Source organism: Mycteria americana, chromosome 6 (assembly GCF_035582795.1).
Source record: "Mycteria americana isolate JAX WOST 10 ecotype Jacksonville Zoo and Gardens chromosome 6, USCA_MyAme_1.0, whole genome shotgun sequence".
Lineage (NCBI taxonomy): Eukaryota > Metazoa > Chordata > Aves > Ciconiiformes > Ciconiidae > Mycteria > Mycteria americana.
This window is the reverse complement of record NC_134370.1, coordinates 46,838,729-46,860,309: the sequence shown is the minus strand read 5'-3', so window position 1 is coordinate 46,860,309 and position 21,581 is coordinate 46,838,729. Positions and strand designations below refer to the sequence as shown.

At 47.0% G+C, this 21,581-nt stretch overlaps 1 protein-coding gene across 2 annotated transcripts in view; it reads right to left on the bottom strand.

The window, feature by feature from the left end:
- Positions 1-18,754, bottom strand: part of ZNF592 (zinc finger protein 592) — a 40,590-nt gene extending 21,836 nt beyond the window's left edge. The window contains exons 1-4 of one of the 2 annotated variants that reach the window (XM_075505523.1): positions 18,296-18,602; positions 17,842-18,265; positions 17,522-17,633; positions 12,083-14,400 (exon numbers count right to left, since the gene is read on the bottom strand). In XM_075505523.1, coding sequence (XP_075361638.1) covers positions 12,083-14,392 — 2,310 coding nt within the window. In that variant the 5' untranslated portion in view covers positions 14,393-14,400; positions 17,522-17,633; positions 17,842-18,265; positions 18,296-18,602. Of the gene's footprint in view, positions 1-12,082; positions 14,401-17,521; positions 17,634-17,841; positions 18,266-18,295; positions 18,603-18,646 lie in introns of those variants that run through there. The other variant, XM_075505522.1, reaches the window with a different exon arrangement.
- Between the last annotated feature and the right edge of the window lie 2,827 nt (positions 18,755-21,581).

The following is a 21,581-nucleotide window of genomic DNA, read 5'->3' as shown; positions in this document are numbered from 1 at the left end:
TCCTATACACACACACACACACATCTAAATCATCCCAAGACACCAGGGTGCTTAAGCCTCAATAAAATAAGGCATTCAACTAAAACCTTACTCCCTGGAAGTTAAGGCTGTTCAATAACCACAAAATACATTTTTGTATATGTGGAAAAATCCCTGGTTAGACCTGGTGTAGACCTAGAAACTTGACAGTTTTAGGAAACAAAGTGGAATTGCAATGGAAAAAGATCTTAGCATCACAGATCTTAGATCTAGCATCACAGATCTTAGACAATGTTGCATCAAATAAGCTTAATTCTGAATTTTCTTAGTCTGTAGCTCTTTTCTCTTTATGAGCTCAGCTGTAATTTCAAGAATTTCAGTTTCCACATCTCTTCTTCTGACCCACTGTATCAGGTTTATGTGACAAGGTTTTGGTAGTGGGGGGCTGCAGGGGTGGCCTCTATGAGAAGACACCAGAAGCTGCCCCCCATGTCAGACAGAACCAGCTCCAGTCAGCTCCAGAATGGACCTGTTGCTGGCCAAAGCTGAGACCATCAGCGATGCTCGTAGCACCTCTGTGATAACATATTTAAGAAGGGGTAAAAAATGCTGTGCAGCAGCTGGGAGAGAGGAGTGAGAATATGTGAGAAACAGCCCTACAGACACCAAGTTCAATGAAGAAGGAGTGGGAGGAGGTGCTCCAGGCGCCAGAGCAGAGGTTCACCTGCAGCCCATGGTAAAGACCATTGTGATGCAGGCTGTCCCCCTGCAGCCCATGGAGGAGGTCCATGGTGGAGCAGATATCCACACTGCAGCCCGTGGAGGACCCCACAACAGAGGAGGTAGATGTGCCCTGAAGGAAGCTGCAGCCCATGGAGAACCTGTGCTGGAGCAGGCTCCTGGAAGGAGCTGCAGCCCATGGAGAGGAGCTCACACTGGAGCAGGTTTGCTGGCAGGACTTGTGACCCTGTGGGTGACCCATGCTGGAGCAATCCATTTCTGAAGGACTGCACCCTGCGGAAAGGACCCATGCTGGAGTAGTTCATGAAGAACTGCAGCCCATGGGAAGGACCCACACTGGAGAAGTTGGTGGAAGACTGTCTCCCATGGGAGGGACCCCACACTGGAGCAGGGGAAAACAGTGAGGAGGGAGGAGCAGCAGAGACAACATGTGATGAACTGACCACAACCCCCATTCCCTATCCTCCTGTGCTGCTCAGGGGGAGAGGAGGTGGAGAAATGAGGAGTGAAGTTGAGCTCGAGAAGAAGGGAGGGGCGGAGGAAGATGATTTCAGTTTTTATTTCTCACTATCCTGCTCTGCTACAATTAATTCGCAATAAATTAATTTCCCCAAGTCCAGTCTGTTTTGCCCGTGATGGTAATTGGTAACTGATCTCCCTGTCCTTATCTGAACCCACAAGCTTTTTGTCATATTTTCTCCTCCGGGCCTACTGAGAAAGGGGAGTGACAGAGCGGCTGCGTGGGCACCTGGCAGCCAGCCAAGGTCAACCCACCACACCCACCAACAAACTGCTCTGCCTCTTGCATTGTGACTTGAAATCTGAACTCCCCGTTGCTAAAATGATCACTTACTGGATTACACCAAGTTTTCACATCCCACTTTCAAGTCACCAGTAAAACCCCTAAGGCTACACGGCACAGGTCCCATCTCCTTTCTGATGATGGCAATGTTAAAGCCCTCTGCTCCTCCCTCCACCCTGCAGGGCTGATTTCTGCCCATCCATCAGTGGTGATGCCCATCTCGCAGCCTCCCAACTCTGCTTCTTTCTTCTCACCTTGCACCACTTTGTGCCTTGCATCCCATCAAAGACAGTACCACAGCTGTTCAAATGCTATTTTTTGCTGTGATCTTTATGAATCACTTTGCTTTTTCACCGATTCCCTTCTTACTTGACCAATCATTTATTTGCTAATCCTAACTAAAAGATTTCAGCTCCCACTCCAGAAGGAAGATATACAGTAAACTCCTCCACTCACCCATTCCAACTGCCTCTCTCAGGCCCCATCATTACCAGTGGGTTCTTGCTTCCTGGGATTTCATGACTGGTTTATGCCAATCTAATGAGTGCCTGCCACCCAGGGAGCACAGAATGGTTGAGGTTGGAAAGGACCTCCAGAGGTCATCTAGTCCAACCACCCTGCTCAAGCAGGGCCACTTAGAGCTGGTTGCCCAGGAACGTGACCAGACAGCTTTGAACACCTCCAAAGATGGAGACTCCACAAGCTCCTTGGGCAACCTGTGCCAGCGCTCAGTCAATCTTACAGTGAAAAAGTGTTTCCTTATGTTCCGAGGAAACCTCCTGTGTTTCAGTTTGTGCCCATTGCCTCTAGACCTGTTACTGGGCACCACTGGGAAGAGCCTGGCTCCATCTTCTTTACTCTCTCCAGCAGGTGTTGATACACATTGATAAGATCCCCCTGAGCCTTCTCTTCTCCAGGATGAACCATCCAGCTTTCTCAGCCTTTCCTCATATGTGAGGTGGTCCAGCTCTTTAGTCATCTTTGTGGCCCTTTGCTGGACTCTCTCTAGTATGTCCATGTGTCTCTTTTACTGGGGAACACAGCAATGGACACAGCTCTCCAGCTGTGGCCTCACCAGGGCTGAGTAGAGGGGGAGGACCACCTCCCTTGACCTGCTGGCAATGCTCCTCCTAATGCAGTCAGGACACCACTGGTCTTCCTTGCAGCAAGGGCATATTGCTGGCTCATGGTCAGCTCGGTGTCCACAAGGACCCCCAGGGCCTTTTCTGCAAACCTGCTTTCCAGCAGGGTGGCCCCCAGCATGTATTGGTGCATGGGGTTGCTCCTCCCCATATGAGGGACTTTGCACTTCTCCTTGTTAAACTTTATGAGGCTCCTGTTGGCCCATTTCTCCAGCCTGCCAAGGTCACTCTGGGTGTCAGCACAACCCTCTGTCTTAGCAGCCACTCCTCCCAGTTGTGTGTCATCTACAAACTCACTGAGGGTACACTCTGCCCCATCATCCAGATCATTAATGAAGATATTGAATGGGACTGCAACCAGTATTGACCCCTGGGGTACACCACTAATTATTGGCCTCCAACTAGACTTTGCACCACTGATCACTACCCTCTGGGCCTGACCATTCAGCCACTTTTCAATCCACCTCACTGTCTGCTCATCCAGCCCATACTTCATCAGCTTCTCTACAAGGATCCTATGGAAGACATCACCAAAAGCCTTACTGAAGTCAAGGCAGACAATACCCATGGCTCTCTCCTCATCTACCAAGGCAATCCTCTCATCACAGAAGGTTATCGGCTTGGTCAAGCATGACCTCCCCTTGGCGATCCACCCTGATCACCTTCATGTTCAAGCACCTGGAAATGGTTCCCAGGATTAGCTGCTTCATCACCTCCCCAGGGAACAAGGTGAAGCTGAGCAGCCTGTACTTCCCTGGATCCTCCTTCTTGCCCCTTTTCAAAGATAGAAGTGACATTTGCTTTCCTCCAGTCCTCAGGTACCTCTCAATCACCATAATCATTCAAAGATTATCAAGAGTGGCCTCACTGCCAGCTCCCTCTGCATTCATGGGTGCATCTCATCAGGACCCACGGACTTGTGTATGTCCAGTTTAAGTATTTCCTGACCTGATCTTCTTCCACCAAGGACACGTCTTCTTGCTCCACACCTTCCTCCTGGTCTCCAAGTCCTTAGATTCCCGAAGACCGGTCTTGGTAGTAAAGACTGAGGTGAAGAAGGTGTTCAGTACCTCAGCCTCCTCCATGTCCTGTGTCACCAGGTCCCCTGTCCCATTCAGCAGTGGGCCCACATTTTCCTTAGTCTTTCTTTTGCTACTTATCTACTTAAAAAATCCTTCTTGTTGCCTTTGGCATCCTCCACCAGATTCAACTCCAGGTAGTCTTTGGCTTTCCTACATCATCCCTGCATAGTCAGATAGCGCCTCCACATTCTTCCCAGGTTACTTGTCCCTGTTTCCACCTTCTGTACACTCCCTTTTTAAGTTTGAGTTTTGCCAAGACCTCCTTATTCATCCATGCAGGCATCGTGGCATTTTTGCATGACTTGCTGTTTGTTGGGATGGATTGCTCTTGAGCCTGAAGGAGGTGGCCCTTTAATATCAACCTCCTTTCTTGGACTTCTCTTCCCTCCAGGGCTTTATCCCATGGGACTTCTTCAAGCAGATCCTTAAAGAATGTACTCTCCTGAAGTCCAGTGTTGTGATCTTGATTTTTGTCCTCAGGACCCTGAACTCTACCAGCTCATGGTCACTGCAGCAAAGGTTGCCTTTGACCTTCACATCTGCAGTGAGCCCTTCCTTGCTGGTGAGTCCAGCAGAGCACCTCTCCTTGTTGGCTTCCCTATCACTTAGCTCAGGAAGTTATCAATGCTGTGCAAGAACCTCCTGGAGCGTTTACACCCTGCTGGGTTGTCCCACTAGCACATATCAGGGTGGCTGAAGTTCCCCATGAGGCCCAGGGTCTGTGAAAGTGAGGCTGCTTCCAGCTGTCTGCAGGCAGCCTCATCCACTTGTTCTTCCTGGTCAGGTGGCCTATAGCAGACATCCACTACAATGTCACCCACACTGCTCTTTAATCCCAACCCATAAGCTCTCAGTTGGCTGCTCACCCATCCCCAGGTAGAGCTCTAGACACTCCAGCTGCTGCCTCACATAAAGGACAACTCCCCCTCCTCATCTTCCCGGCCTGTCCTTCCTAAAAAGCCTGTGTCCCTCCATCACAACACTAGTGTGATGCGAGCCATCCCACCACCTCTCTGCGATGCCAACAAGATCAAACCCCTGTGACTGCACACAGATCTCCAGTTCCTCGTGTTTATTCCATGCTGTGTGCATTAGCATTAGACACTTCAGAGGGCCACCTCCTCATCACACCCTTTCCCCTCACCAGCAGGATTGAGCAGACCACCACCTGGGCTCTCGTGCCCCTGCCCATCACCCCCAGACCTCTGCAGTCACTTTTGATATTCTCCAGGTTGCCCTTGGCAGCATCATTGGTGCCCACATGGAAGAGGAACAGGGGATCAGGAGGCTTCCTCTTGGTGCCAGAAGACACCAGCTTCCAGCCTCAGTTTCCATCCTACCTGGGACAGACTCTGCCTCTGTCTCCTGTTGTCCCCTCCTTTTTGCTCTCAGCCACATCTGGCCCCCAATTTGTACCCATGCTCATTCTCCTCTTCCCCCAAGCTGGTCTCAGTCCCCTGGGGGCTGCAGAATCACCAGGGCCAGACAAGCAAGCATGGGTGAGGAAGGAGGAGAGGGTGGGATTGTCACCTTGTGTGGCAGCGGATCACACGCTGATTTAAGCAGACCATGAAGCCGCACCCTAGCTTTTCTTCCTCCCTAGCCTCTTCTCCTCCTCATCCCCATGCTCTGCTTTGGCCTCAGGGTGGAGGCTCTCGCTCCTATCCTGCCACTCATCTCTTTGTCTGTGGTCCCAGTGATCCCTGCCTGGAGCTCCATTCCCTCAACATGCTTTCATCATAACATTCTCCATCCCTTTGCTTCTACAAAATACAGAGGGAAAATTTCCATATAAAACAAAATCCATCCTCGCATTAAGACCCAAGGACTGCATTAATCATCCTTGGTTTGGGAGAGGGAGAAAGCAGTGCTTTATGGGGCCAAGAGAATTTTTGTTGATGTTCAATCCTCTTGTTTTCTAAATTAAAACATGAACATGGAGGGGGAGAGAAGAGAAAAATAGCAAAGATATAGCTGCTGTCTTTCTTGCTTGATACTTTGCTGCTGGGAAATTACCAGTGCAGCATGTGGTCCTATTAGCTTCTGGCAAGTTTTAGCCAATAAATTATAAAGCATTGATTTAAGAAATGGAAGGAAGAAGAAAAAGAAAAGGCAGCAATAAAATCGCTTTTAAACAACTCTAGTATAGGTGGTGCATAAACAGGATTTGTCACAACTCATTGAAAAATTCTTATTGGACAAGTAAAGGGCTACAGAAAAAGAAGAAGAGAAGGGAGAACAAAAGCACAAAGGGGCAAGAAAATTTGTTTACATTTTGCACTTTACTCAAGTTCCTAGCTACCTTGGTGGATTTTGGGTGGTCAAGTCAAAAAAGACCAAAAAAAAAAAAAAAGACCCCAAACCCAAAACTGTGAAACATCTCTGGTTACCAGTAGATGGACCATTATGCCTAAGAGGCTCAGGAAGTACTTTGAATTCTTGCACATGTTATTGTGCACTGGCCTGTCCTTGCCAAAAAAACAAATAAGCTCTGTCTCAAAACCAGTTTGCGTCTTTTGTTCATTACCTCTGCTGCAAACCTCTTCCAGAATTCACTCCTCTGATGATTACAGACCATCCTCTAATTTTCCCTGTAAATCTATTTCAGACTGTTCTTACATCATTGTTGCCCCTAAATTTAAAAAGCTCTTTTCTATAAACATCACACCGGATACAGAGTGTCCTCTGTATCCACTCTCACTCTTTAAGGAAAAGCACATCTAAAACGAAGGCATCAGGAGCTGCATGGGTTCTGTTCATCTCCTGTAATTTGAGCCCAGCCCTGAGAAGGCTACAAAAAACTGTCTGATGCTGACAAACTACCCAGAGCGATCCCTGCAAGTACAGGATGCACTTCTTTTTTGCAGGTTTAGTTTCTGGTGGAAAAAAAGTGCCACAACCCTCACCTTAATACTGTATCTAACTACAGTACTGAAGGAGACCCGCCCTAATTTACCAGGTCTTTGCCAAGCCAAACTCATAAAGGTTTTTTAATTTCCCCTCAAAAGATCATCTTTCCATTTCTCTGGCCATTCTTCCCTCACTTATTCCAGCTTATCCCCGATAAACAAAAAAATACACTCTTCTCCAGCTCGGTTATTTCTAGCAGCCACAGGGAGTATTAACGCGAGCCTGACTGGTACTGCAGGTTAACTTAAATCCCCTGCACAACTGTCATCTTGGTCATTCAGAGTCTTCTTGTGACCAAACACACGCATCCTGCTTTTCAGTTGCTTCACCCCATTCCCACTTGGTCTTCAAGATCATCTCTGTCCTCCTGTAAAATATTCCCAGTTTTCCATGATTTTTTACTCTGTTGGTTCAGCAAATTTCATCTACACATTCATCCTCCAAGGTCCTTAATACAAACATTAATTGCAGAGGTATCCTAAAGCCATCCCTCAGGAGGTCTCACAAAGCAACCTGTCCCCAGTTGCAGTTACCTCCCTTTTACCTCATTCTGCTCCAACATCATAATTCAACTCCTTCGGTACAGCCGTTCCTCACATGGCACTCTAACAACCATCCCATTGAACATCAAGAAAATTAGGATCTCCCTATTTCTCTACTCCAAAAATAAATTATAGAAGATGTATATCAGATTAATTTGGCATAAACTGCACCTATTTAATCATACCCTTTTTTCCCCCAAAAAAAATCTTGCTCTAGAACATAACACTGCTGTAATCAGACCAAACAGACCTGAAGTTACATGAAACATCTGCTACCACCTTTTGAACATCTGGACAAGCATAATGCCTACATGAAGCACAGCTTCTAGTCTGAACAAAATCCAACCTACCAGACACTCAAACTCCCATACTGCTTTCTTCTTGCAGTTCTGCGCTTGAAAAGCAGTAAACAGATCCCATCAAGTGACTCGATTCACAAGCTTGCAAAAATTGCAAAACCGGCCTCACTAGTCTCCAAAAAAAGGCAAAGTAACTGTGATCTGTTAAGATGATCCACTCAAAACATACATCCAGTAAATCCAGTTCTTTCTATTTGTGAAGTGGATTAGCTCACAATTCACAAAGCCTGTATCCTTACTGTAAGCCACAGAGATCCCACTGTGCTATTTGGCTGAGATGAACTGCCTTCATCTTATGCATATTCTAAATAAAAATAAGCCAGGAAGGATTTCCCTGCTGTACCTTGAACAACTGCAATCACGTAGCCACCACAACTCTAAAATGTAATATTAAGGTCAAGCTCTCAATCACTTTTCTAAGTGTATTTCCACTCCACCTTGTCGACCACAGCATCATCTCCTTCTCTTCCTCTCACTTGCTCCAAATCTCCTCCTTTCCCTGCTGTCCAGACCACATCCATATCTTTCTTCCTTCCTCCAAAACAACTGTGACTCAGCCATGTCATTCTCATTTTGGCCACACCTAGGAAACTCATTTACCTGTTATCAGTCCTATTAATATGGACTTCACCCAAGGACATTCAGAAAGATAAGACAAAATATTTCCCAAGCCACCAACTGGAACAAGTAAACAGAAAACCCAACAATCACCTTTTAAACAGCTACAGGAAACGTGAAGATGTCAAAGTAATTCACAAAGTCATGGTAAGAAATTCAAATTAAAGTGAGAAGTCTTAAGTATCAACACAGGATAAGTTTCTTGTGGAGCAGAGCCAGCTTAGGCTGTTCACCCTCTCCAATCCAATCATTCCTGCCTCTTACTTGCTTGTCCTCCAGCTTGCTTGTCCTTCACCTTCTGGATACTGAAAACATCATATTGAAAAATAAGTCTTTTTCCTGCTATTTATTTTCTTCATCAACCCTGTTGGATCAACCCTTCCTTCTTAGCAAGGTGACATACTCATTCCATATCAGGTTTAAAAAGGTTTTTGAGTTAAAAGCACTATAACTGAGCACTTCAAAGTCTGCTCAGTTTCTCAAGTTATGGGTCACATTAGGTGTGCATGTCATAGTTAATAATCCAGATTTGGTGTCATTTAACAGAAGAGCGTCTAAGTACATCGATCAAAAATCCACCTATCTTATTTTCCATAAGTCAGGGGTCTCCATGTTTTAGTACAAATCCAGGTGCTGCAGATAAATCACTTTTACCCTGCGTCTTCAGCCAAAGATGCTCTTTCCATTATACATTCATCTATCCTTCCCGAGAATTCCTATTTTGGAACATTCTGGTACCAGGCATCTGAATAGTCCCAGATGATAAGCTTTAGGCCATAATACAGTGGGGACCTGTCCTGCTATTTCTTGAAGCTCTTTAAAAGGCGTAAGTCAAGCCATAGCTTTATGTAGAAAATATCAAGATACTCAATACTTTCTCAAGGAGGCATGGCAAAGAGTTTGTGTCTGAATTCTGGGATGGAGTAAGAAATTAAAAAAATCCAAAATACTAGAGTACAATTTTTTGTTAGCTTTAAGAAATTATGACCACCCCACCCCCCCAGTTGCTTCTAAACAAGTATTTCAATATGCTGAGAAAAACATCAGGTATGGATGAAGAAATACACACCAGTTTTTGCTCAAATGTGCAAAATTATGATAAATACTAGATAATTAGTCTCTTGAGATTTGGGGATGCGGTCCATGTCTGAGCTTGCCCATGACTGTTAATACCACCTTTGCATCCTGGCAGATTGTCCTGCAACAGCAGCGTGCTCCAGATCAAGCATGGGCACATGACTACTGGTCATGTACCCTTTTTTTTTTCCGATTCGAAGTACCAGTATATAAATCAACACCTTCTGCCATGTGGACATAGTGGTTTTGATCCACTACTGGGGGCACTAAAAGATTTGTTATGTTGAATACAGGTGTTACATCAATGTAACACAATTCAACCCTCAGCAACACAATTTCTACCACTGCCCCAAAAAACAAGTGACCTGGCACAACTCTGGAGATGGAAACCAGAGTGAGAGCAAGCAGAGAAAAGGACAGGAATATTTTCCAACCACTTCTACCACCTTAGAAAGTTTTGTGAAGTCAGTCACTTTATTATCTCCTGCTCCTACCAACATTCCTCTTTTTTCTGACCGAAATAAAAATAGCAACCCAAGAAATTAGCTTCATTAATGCAGAGTCAGGGATATCCACAGCATCTTCTCAGGATGGGTTCAGCCGGTTCCTATTTTCCTATTTCAGGAGCTTATGATGCATACTCCAGCAGCCTCACCTATGTCCTTCTCACATCATGTTTAAGATCAGACTCACTTAAGTTCATTAACACCCCTGATATGCAAAACCTTCAGCTTCTCATGCCTCGTTACTTGATGGGAGCTATGCAGTGTGCTACCCAGGTGAGACACATGATGTCAAGGCAATCCACACCTTCTCCCTTGGACTGCTCAGAGAAGCTGAGCATGGTGTCCATCTACTGCAGGGTCCCCTATGAGACCACCGAATTTCACCCATCCTTTTATCTCTCAGCCCAGTGACACCAATTACCCTGGGTACTGCTAGAAGGCAGAGGGATGGTTTCCATTAGCTACTGCTAAATCTGGAGGCACACAATTACAGGTATATGGGCACAAACTCTTATTTCCTTTAGAAATGTAATAGTTTTGCTGAAACAGATGTTCCGGGAACAGCACAGAGCACCACCGGGCAGTCTGGAGGACAGCAGATACAGTGGAAAAGGACTCCCAGAGCAATGCATGCATCCCATTGAGTATAAGTATGGAACGATCAAACACGGAGGAGATGGTTTTACAAGCTGTATTGTTGCCTCTTTTTCCAGTTTTTCAACACTTCTACTCAGAAAAACACTACATAAATAATCTCACATCTAGCAGACCTGACTTGAAGCAAGAGGCTTAAACTCTTTTCTTGGTTAAGTTACAGAATAAATTATTTTATTACAAGCTAAAAATACTTACTATCAGGCATTCCTTCTCTGTTTAAGGAGCTCTTGAATTGATAATCCCACAACAAAAATAGGAAATACATTTTTAATGCACCTGATTAACATTTTAGCTCACTTTGGAGCACTCATTGTATCCCTTCACCTAAAGGTTTTAATTCCAGACTGCTGACATTTCCTAAAAATGCATTATAGTTTAAAAATAAGTTACAGTGTTGACAGAGTGCAGTGCTCACTGGTCTGCCTCAGGCAAGAAACCTGATTATGTGGCCACGCTGATCCCTTCTGGCCTCACTATTTTTTACAGCATAAAAACCATTCAGCTATACTTTTTTTTTTTTTTTGCTGATGATGAATTTAAGAGAAAGATAACAAAGCATCTAAACGGGACCACAGTGACCTCAATACTTCTGCAAGCCATTTAACAAGCAAAGGGAGGCTCTGGAGCATGCAGGTACTATGACGGCCATGGCAGAGACTGGCGGTCACCTCCCTGAATGTCTCCTGTTGGCATGGGGTCCTTGTTCGTGGAGCTTGTGGAGGAGACTGCACTGGGAGCCTGCCAGCTCTGCTGGCACGCCAGACCAATGTGGAAAGCTTTCACCTCATCTAAAGAGATAAGGAGAAAGGATTCCTCCTCCTGTTCAACTTCAGGTTGGTTTATACTTGAATAGGATTGACCGTATCTTCCAAAATAAAAAACATAAAGTGTATGGTCTTGGTACATAATGAAGAGCATCTGCTCCTCTTCATCAGTAGAGACCCAAGCTGGAGTTTCAAAGGGGATTCAGACCCTCCATGTGTACCCACGACATAGGTCCGCAACAACGGTGGAAACCCAAGCAGGGCAGCACTGGAGCAAGGCAGGAAGCCACTAACAAGGCTCCTGAGCCCTCTTATGGAAAAGTGGCACCGACTCTTCCCTTTCCCACCCAAAGGGCAAAAGTAGCCAAAACCAGCCTTTCACCCCACATACCGCACTGCTCACATCTCAGACAGTCCTGTCCCAATATACACTTTACCATGCTAACAGTAAAAACAGCACCCAATATTCAAAGTGTTACATGGAAGATTTTAGCATAAGTTCCAGGAAAGGTAAAATTAAATTGTGTCAGATCTCCTCTAGCCATGCTTAGAGCACAAAAACCTGTTTCAGGTAACGCTCCACTGGTCCTCCTCTACAGTGCTCCTGCACACCTCATCCAAGTGATCTTTGATCTCCAACACCTTCCTTTGACACTCAAGGATCTCCATAGTCTCCTTACTACCCTCTTTTTGTTGGCAAAGGGTAAAAAGAGGGTAAGCAAGCAATGCTGAACATCTCTTTATGTGCACATGTCTGGGCTCGAGCATATCCCAAATCCTCCCCACAAGCACTTTTTTAAGCAAAGTGACTCATTTGCCACTACGATGCCTATTTTTTTCCCTAGAGGACAATCTCTTTAAGCACACAGAGATTTAACTAATAACATTAAAATGATGACTTACCAGTCTCTCATTATCTTCTGAGGTTCTCTGGTAATGAGCTGCTAAAGCAATGTAATCCTGCGCCTGCTTGTTACACTCTAAACACTTAAGTCCATGACGGATTAGTCTCAACGGGTCCGTATAGAGAGGCAAAGCTGGCTGAGTGTTAGCAGAAATTCCTACCCCACCTCCTGAAGTAGCACTGGGCTTACGTGAAGGAGAGGGTGAGGGCAAAGTCTGAGGGGCCAGAGAGGCTGAAGAGCTTGTAGGAGAAGGTGAAAACATTTGGTCTAAGGAAATCGGTTTCATTAGCAGCTGAGAACACTGCATGATAAATCCTTTGCTCTTATGATCCCTTGCATGTTTAAGCAAGCTACACTTATTAAAAAAAAGTAGCATAGTTGAACACTGAGTGCACATGACTTCAATATGAACACTTCGCCTACTATAGTGTTGAGTCAGGCTTTTCTCTAAGGCAAACGAGTCCCCACATTCCAGGCAACAATACCCACAGGCAGGTAAATTAATACTGGTGTTAGGTGGAGGGCTAAGGTTTGGAGTATATATTGGCACTGGATTGGCACTGTGTAGTACTTTATTAAACGCCTCCACGATGATGGGAGCAGCTTTCTTGACTTGGTGCACCAGTGGCACAGACATCTGTGTCACCTGAGGCTGATTTCGCCTCTGTGTAGATGACTTTGCTGTAACAGAAGCAGCAACACTATGTGGGACTAAGTTGAGATTTGCCAAGTGCACAGCTTTGGGAAGAAGGCTGGAGGTGGTCGCACTGGATGGCTGCATCACGATACCCTGCTGCTGCCTCTTAACACCTACTTTTATGGCACCACCACCACAGTTTGGCAGTGGAGATAAGGACACGGCACATGTACTGTTTGCAGCAATATCTGTTTTGTCTATGTAAGGACTCGCTACATTTGACAGCTGGATAGCCACAGCAGCCCCGTTTTTGGTTGAATTCTTGCTAGCCTCACTTTCCATAACTGCACTAGTGTCAGGAGATGGGAAAGATTTGATAAATTCTTCGGCAGATGAGGTTTCCACAGGCGACTCTTCTGAAGATTTGCCCAACTCATCGTTTTCTGGCAAAATTCTAGTTACAGTTCTTTTAATTTCACCAGAGGATGTCTTGATAGTCTTTATTCTAACTTTGGGAATAGCTGGTGGAGAGCCAGCTGCCATGGAAGGAGAGCCTTTCCCACTGCTGTCGCTGCACACACTTCGAGGACTCTCGGGCTGCTTGCTGGCCTTCCTCACCACCTCTAAGGGGCTTCGGGGACTCTTTGGCGACTTGGGCATTTTTGGACTGCCCTTCGCCCCATCTTTCAAAGGGCCAGGTTCCTTGGTAAGGTTTGGCTGATCGCCTTTTGGAATACAGGCAACCTTTTTGGCCTGAAGAGCCACTAACGCCGCCACACAGGATGACAACTTCGAATGAGTTGGCTTCAACCTCTGGCGAGGCGGTACCGATGAAGACATGTTCAGCTCAGGCACAGACCCCTTACTTTCTCCTAAATTATTGTGAGGGAGGTCTCCAAACACCAAGCCTTCTCCAAGAAAGCTATTGGTATCTACCAAGTCCTTGCTTGACTCGACAAACCTCTCCGTTGCTTTGTCTTGTTCTCTCCTGCTCACTTCCAGTCTACTCTCCGGCTGGCAGTAGATTTCCATCTTTTGTTCCTTTTTACAGTATTGATCAAACATGCTTAATTCAGGCTCTGGTACCTTCCTAAAATGATCTAGTACTGAAGCTCCTGTTGGTATATACATTGAAGGCGGTGGAAAATACGGAGTTTGGGCATGTTTGGGTTTATCACCAATACTCTTCTCTTTGAATGCATCCTCTGGTTCAGGGCTGGAAATCGGGCTAAACTGACTAAATGTTGGCAAAGGCTCTGACTTGGACTGGTCCAGTTTATCAGAGTAACTTCTTGAGCTGTCACCATTAATAAAAGCTGATTCAAATTTGCCATAATTATGCACTAAAGCGTGAGCCTCCGATGGCAGATCGGACCCACGAAACCCATTGTGTAGCAGACCAGTTCCAAGGTGATTCCCCTCCTTTTCTGCTTCAAAGGACTCCTGGCGACTCGTGTTCTTCACTATCACACTCACAACAGGAGGATCAGAGGGAGGCAAAGAGTGGGATAAGGACACATTCTCATCTATGCAGATTCCCGATGACTTCAGGTGATTCTCATTCTCCTCCCCAGCTGATGGGATGGTCTCCTTGGCATCAAGGCTAGTCGGATCGGGGATGTCAAAAGCAGCCAAGAGGTCATCAAAGTCTGGGGTTTTCATGTCCCCCATGATGAAAGCTGCAATTAAAAGCAAAAAAATACTTTTTCAGGTACATTTCCCCCAAGGACAAACTTTGTTAGACTCATTTGCATAAACATCTTATGTGACAAAAACCACAACTGTCCAAAACACTAACGCAGCAGAGTACAAAGGCTAGAAACATCTGCAGCAGACACTTCAGCTTCCATTTTAACTATTCCAAGATTAACTGTTTACACACAAAAAATATTAACCTGGCCTTTTCAACACAGCTTTCAACACAACAGTGCCATTTTGCAGGGCATCGCGGGGACGGAATCTCTCCTGCCCTAGCTGCACCTGGAGGCATCGCAGGGACAGAATCTCTCCTGCCCTAGCTGCACCTGGAGGATCAGCAAAAGCTCAGGTCCCATCCGGCTCGAGCTGGCAGGAGCAGGTGACAAGTGACAGGAGCTGTTCACTCCTGTCCTGCAACACAATCTGCCCTCTCCGGGTTGTGGGCAGAGCTGCTCCTGGTGCTTCAAGCAATGTGGTGGGAGACAGCATCCCCTTCTCCCAGGGTCCCTGAGAACAGAGCTGGTTCAAACATGACCTTTTAAATGACACCAAGCTCATGTAGGGGACATCTTTTCAATCTGTCAGATGCATCACTACTCCAAAAACAGCAGTTGTCATGAGCCTCAACGGAAAAGATTCAGAAGTACATTACTATAGGGTTTCTTTGTTGTTTGGTTGGGGTTTTTTTCTAGAGCTAATAGGCAACAATCACTGCCTATTTCTCAACACATTGTCGCATCTGAAGAATTCAGTCCTCCTTCAAGGAAAAAAGCCAGGAGTAAACAGGTGGCCCAAGAGAAACAGGCCTGGAAAGTGACATGACTCCCTACCCAGAGCAATTTAAGTAATAGAAGTCTTCAGTAAATACTTCAATACAGCAGCTCAAAGCATGGTAAACCAAACAGGGTTTACTTGAAACAGAGGCAATCCTTAACTAGGTAACAATGCGAGGCAAAACTGCCCAAAGACAGAATAAAGGAGCGTATCCAAATCATAACAAGAAATGGTATTCCCAGCCAGCTCTCTCTTTATAAGCCCTCCAGAAGGGAAGTGGGGACTTAGACGCTCATCACAGAGACCTACAACGGCAATAATCAAGCTCTGATGAGGTGCATAATGAAAACCAACAGCACAGAATTACTTGAACATTTGTGTTCGCTGCTGTCAGGGATACTGGTTTTCCCCTGTTTAATCAAAATATTTTCAAGCTGGTGCAATATATAGGCTTCCCAAATATTTAACAAGCCTTTCTTTTAATACATGTTCCATTAAAACCCCAAATTTATGTGAGCTGATGTACACTGTATGCAGGGGAGGAAAAAAACCCAAAGAGCGTCAACTGAACTAGCAGAGCACCAGTTCCTACTTGGCAAGGAGCACCCACAGGCAAGGGTGCCACGCTCACTTGACCTGGGCTGCATCAGCGCTGCCAAAGCCAGTGGCAAGCGAGGGAGATGGAGAGGGTAGCAAGAGCCCAGGAGAAGGGGGAAGAGCTGGGAGCAGGGGTGCAGGCAGAGAGGAGGACCCTGGGACAAGGCAGAGGGAGAGAAAGAAGCTGTCTAACACCTTCCCAAAAGGCCACCGATTTAAGGCTGCTTTCATTATTTACAATTGGGTTTAAAAGTTTGTCAAGCACCACATCAAAACCAAGCAAAATGCAACCCTTCCTGCCAGACTGCTGGTATGGGGAACAATTTACAGAGCTGGGTCAGGAGAAATCACTTCAGCACAGAACAAGAGGACATAATGGTCTTTGAGCTTTAGTTCAGTCATGCCTATAGACAAGCCCCAGAGGTGTTGCTTTGGTGGAGATTAACACTCTGTGGAGATTTACTTGGCTTAAGAGTGGCTCGCTGTGGTTTAGCTTAAACTGGTTCTCATTCTTAAATTAAACTACAAACGTGAATGTCCACTGAGGGCTGTGCAATAATTTACAATCACGCCCCTCAGCAAGGTAGGGCAGCTATGCGTTGAGTCCCTGGAAGCCCAGATTATCCATATGCTTCAAATCACCAGCACTTGATAAGGACTTTTGAAACATCAAAGATTACTGCAGTTGGCAGAGCATGGACACGAAACTTCCCCTTCCTTTGTGTGGGAAAAATTGTGCCAGCTGGGAGAGAGCTAGGCACCACTCAGCTCCCAAAATTTCTGGCACACAAATCCTCCTGCAAGGAAGACGTGTCATCCATAACCTGGAATGCTCAAGTTTTATATAGAGAAAAATGAGCTTGCCAATCGCTCTTAACCTTTCTGTTCTCACTCTTGAACACCTATGCACATCTTTGGACACAGCAATGTTTTAAAATACAAGACAAAATAAATCCGAGGTATCTGCAGCATTACAAAATACGCTTTTCTCTGAAGAAACCTTTTCAGAAGCTTTCATGTACATCTTTGAGTCCTATATAAGACTAGTTTATGCTCTTTGCTATTATGAGAGCACAAGTCTCTACTCAAGTATTTCTCCACCAAATTGCATCTTAAACTTGTCATATGTGAAGCTACAATTTCTCAAAATAAAGCAAAATTGGATGCAGATTCTAGAGAAGACCAAGTAAGTATCTTGCTGACAGAAGTTATTTTTAAATGACACAAATTTAAAAGTTTGACTAAATACCATTTATTTCTGTTCTCAGATAACAAACAGAAAAAGTATATTAAAAGAAATTATGTCAAAGCCTCCTGCAAATTGGCTTGTGAGGAAAGCTGAAAATAAAGACCTCCATTCTTACTCCATCTTTGTTGTGCAAAGGACTTGCCTTAGAACCCAAGCTCAGAATCCAGTTTTCTCTCTGCTTACCTATGAAAACATGGAGGTTGAGATTTGCAAAGCAATAGAAGAGGTGAATAAAGTTAGCAAAGAAGAAGGACTTACACAGTAGAATGCATGTATTTCAATCCACAAAACCAACCTCACAGTAGCACGTTTCTCCAGGAAGCAGGGAACCTAGAAGCCTCTAAGTCACCCACAAAAACCCTGCAAAGTCACTCAAGGCAGTATGTCAAACTCCAGGACCTTCTGCTGTGGCTAAGCTTCAAAACTCTGCAGTCGGGCAGAGGTACCACAGGACCAGCGTCCCGCACAAGCACCATACAAACCTTTCACTAGTGGTGCTATTCCTGGGGACTTTCAGAGATCTGTGGTAGCTCCTCTACAGCTTTCAAACCAGCGCGTACCATACTGTTCAACAAGGAGGTTCAAGATTGCCACCTAATAGGAAAGCATAAGAATGCAATTACACCAAGGTTAAAGAATAAAGGAAAATAATAATAATAAATATTGGTAAATCTGCAAAACAACAGTGAGGTACAAGGGAAAACATCTGCCAAGGGCTTCTCTCATGGGTCCAGAAGAGGCAGGCATCTCCTGGAGGAGATGCAGGAGGGAGGCGGACATGGATTGCTTGCCAGGGGCATACTTTGGGAAGGCAGGGATGTCGGGAGCAGGGGCCAAGGAATAGCGGAGAGCGCACGCCAACTGGCAGCGGGTGAAGTGGCCGAGCCTGCCGAAGGAAGCAGCCGCCCAGGGGCTGTCAGGACTGCGGGGAGAGTCTGGGAACCAGGGAACTGCAGCTGCTGGAGGACCAAACCGGAGGCTTCAAACGGCAGACGGGACTCAGTGTTTTAACACGCATTAAAGTTTCAGGAGCCTGTACGGGAACGTGGCGCATCCCGGGTTAACGGTGCAAGGGGTCCGGGGGGCTCAGGGATCGCCCGGCCCGTGGTGGCCCCGCTGCCCCCGGTCCATGCCGTCCCCACGCGCGACCCACCCGAGACAAAGGCCCGGGGGCCTCCCCGGCTCGCCGCCGCCCCGCTGCCTGGGCCCTGCCTCCCGCCCCCGCGCTGACAGCACAGCACAGCACAGCACAGCACAGCACAGCCCGGCCCGGGCCGGGCCCGCCGGCCCCCACCGCACGTGGGCGAGCCCTACTTAAGTTAGTTTGTCCCGGCGCCGCCGCGCCGGGCCGGGCCGCCGCGGGGGCCGGGCCAGGCAGCCGGAGCCGCTGCCGGGGCTGGGGGTTGGTTGTCGGGGGGAAGGCGGCGGGCGCCCCGCGGGCCGGAAGAGCCGGTGCGGCGGGCGGGCGCGCAGGGCTCCGTCTGCCGGCGGCGGGGCCGCCCACCCCGCCCGCGGGGCGGCAGCACCCGCCCGGCCGGCGGGAGGGCGCGGGGAGGGCGGAGGGCGAGCGGGAGGGGCGGGCCCCGGCGCGGCCGGGCAGCACTCACCCACGCAGGCGGCTCCTCTGAGGGCCCCGCCGCCGCCGGGGCCCCGCGCAGGCCTCACCCCGCACCGGGCACCAACGGCCGCAACATGGCGGCGGCGGGCGGGGTCGGGGGCGGGGCGGGGCCGGGGCACGGCGGACCGCCTCCCCCCTTCGCGCCGGGCCCCCGGCGGCGCCAAGAGCCTCCGCCCTGCAGGTCCCTGCGGGCCGTCCGTGCCGCGGCCTGCGTCCCTGCGGGCGGGGAGACGGCGGAGCCTCGCCAGAGGCCATCCCGGGCGTGTGTCCCGCTCGCCGGCCCGGCCCCGTGTCCACCTCCCCCTCAGGGGTTGCTCCTGCCGCCCTGACAGGAGGCGCCCCACGGGCCTGTCCCGTGGCCCCGCGGGCTTGTCGCGCCTTCCGAGGTGCCGTGCTTCTCTATTTTTAACGTTTTCTCACCAAAAGCTGTTTTCTAGAAAAGCACCCGCTGCTAATCACTTCTCCTTGTCTTTTAACTCCTTCCTCATTGTGTCCCCCATCAACACTGATGTGATTTTGCTTATGATTAGAGTAATTGACCTGGAATTAATCACTTTCTTTTCGCAAACATGTGAATGGCATTAGATTTTTGCCCCCCCCCCCCCGCCCTACGGAGCCGGTGTAGGCTGTTAGTATTTATTGACTGTTGATGCTAATTGCTCGGCATCTTCCTTAGCTGATAAAACTCCCAGGTATGCACTATCAAGTCCTACAGTTAAAAAAAAAATTAATTGTAATGGTTTGTGCTTAACATCTTCCATAGTGGTGGATTCAGAAGTGGTGGTGAGGCCACCCTTGGAGAGCTGCATCCTGTGCTGGGCTCACCACTACTAGAGAGATTGGAGAGTCCAATGAAGGACCACCAAGATGGTGAAGGGACTGGAGCATCTCATGTATGAGGAAAGGCTGAGAGAGCTGGGACTGTTCATCCTGGGGAAGAGAAGGGTCAGGAGGATCTCATTGATGTCTATAAATACCGGAAGGGAGGGTGCAAAGAGGATGGAGCCTCTTAGAGGTGCCCGGAGCCAGGACTAGAGGCAATGGGCACAAACTGAAACACAGGAGGTTCCCTCTGAACATCAGGAAACACTTTTTCACTGTGAGGGTGACCGAGTGCTGGCACAGGTTGCCCAGGGAGGTCGTGAAGTCTCCATCCTTGGAGGTGTTCAAAAGCTATCTGGATTTCCTGGGCAACTGACTCTAGGTGGCCTTGCTTGAGGTTGGACCAGGTGACCTCTGGAGGTTCCTTCCAACCTCAACCACTCTGTGATGCTGTGAAGCTTTTTGTGTTCAGGTATGAATATGTCACCCTCCCATCATAATAAAAGACAAGTATTTCTTGAGTTTGTCTTTCCTGTGACATGACATTTTTACCATCTACACCTGGCACTGGACATACAGCATTGTTCATACTGCATTTGTTTCTTATCTCGTTAAACAATTATTTTTTCCCTTCTCATCAGTCCTATGGGCAAAATATATTTCTTCTTTTTTTTAATTGACAGTCATAGCTTCACTTCCTTCCTTTCTGAATTGGTGTCATCACCTTTCTCCTTTTGGAGGTGATAGCCTGTCCCTCAAGACCAAGAAAAGGACAAAGGAAGTCATGCAGAGAAAACACTTCCAATATCACGACTGTTACCTGTATTTTTAGCATGTCTCCATGAAAAGCTGCTTAGGAGCTGTAAGTTGTATCTAGTAAGAGAGCTGACATTTCTTACACAATTTATAAAGATCTGCCACAGTCCTGAACAAGTTGTGGCTTGCAGGAAAGCCACTGTAATTTGAAGGATTGTGCTAATTAAGAAATACAACACCAATGGGAATTTAGCTCCATCCCAGATGGCCAAGGAGGAGAGGCAGCCCTAGAATGGCCAAGTGGGAAGCTACATTCCCCTCCTCAAGACAGCAGAGACACGGAAAGGACTAAGGAGAATCTATATTCTTCTGTATGATCTAAAAATTGCATTTCTTTTTTTATTTTTAGTCCAATGGGGTAATTTGACAAATCTGGAAATAAAAAGTCTTCCTCCTTTTTTTTTTTTTTGAGGTTTAAATTTGTCCCTTGTTTCGTGATCCAAGCTAAAGGATTTGATGTGGTAGAGATGAAAGCTGTGGATCTAAAGGAGATGCTGTTACAAAGCAGCCCTCTGTGCTTGGGACGTGCTGAGGCTGGAGCAGGGAGCAGCATCAGTGGGAACGCCTGTGTCCTGGTGGCACCTCAGTGAGGGAAGCCCCTGGATGAAATACTCAAACAATGTCCAGCTGCATCCGAGATCTTCACTTTTAATTCTTCCTCCTGCTTGGGGTTGTTAGTGCTTGCTTTTTAGCTGGGGGAAACTGGTTCTTCCCAGGTGCTGGCTATGTTGGAGGGTGTGCGTGTGCATATGTAGGCAGGTGGGCTGGCAAGTATGGTGAGACCCATTTTATTTATACATAACAAATGTAATAAAGTCTTGAGCACTCATGCCTAGGCAACTGTCAGTTTTCAAATCAGATTAATTTGTTTCTGTCAGAGCTCGGTGTTATAGAGAATTACCTTGAGCTGGTTGCAAAACTTGCATGTTACAAAACTATAATTAAGGTTTCAGAAACTCTAGGGGAGGTTTATTATTGGCAGGGTGAGAATGAATCTCCAGACACAAACATCCCTTTAAGACAACAGTGTAGCCTTCAGCGTTATCTACACAAAAAAAAAAATCAGTGTAACTTAAATCAGGGTAATTAATTACACAGTTTTAATCTGTATACATTTAAAACCATTTACACTTTTCACTCTGGCTTTTTGGTCTCCCTGACTCCCAGGGCATGCCCTCTGCATTGCCCCAAACAGATTTTTCCCCCATCTTTATTTCTTGACACATACGCTGATGAGCCAACACATCTCTTCAACGAAGATCCCTCTATACGACCACTGATCCACC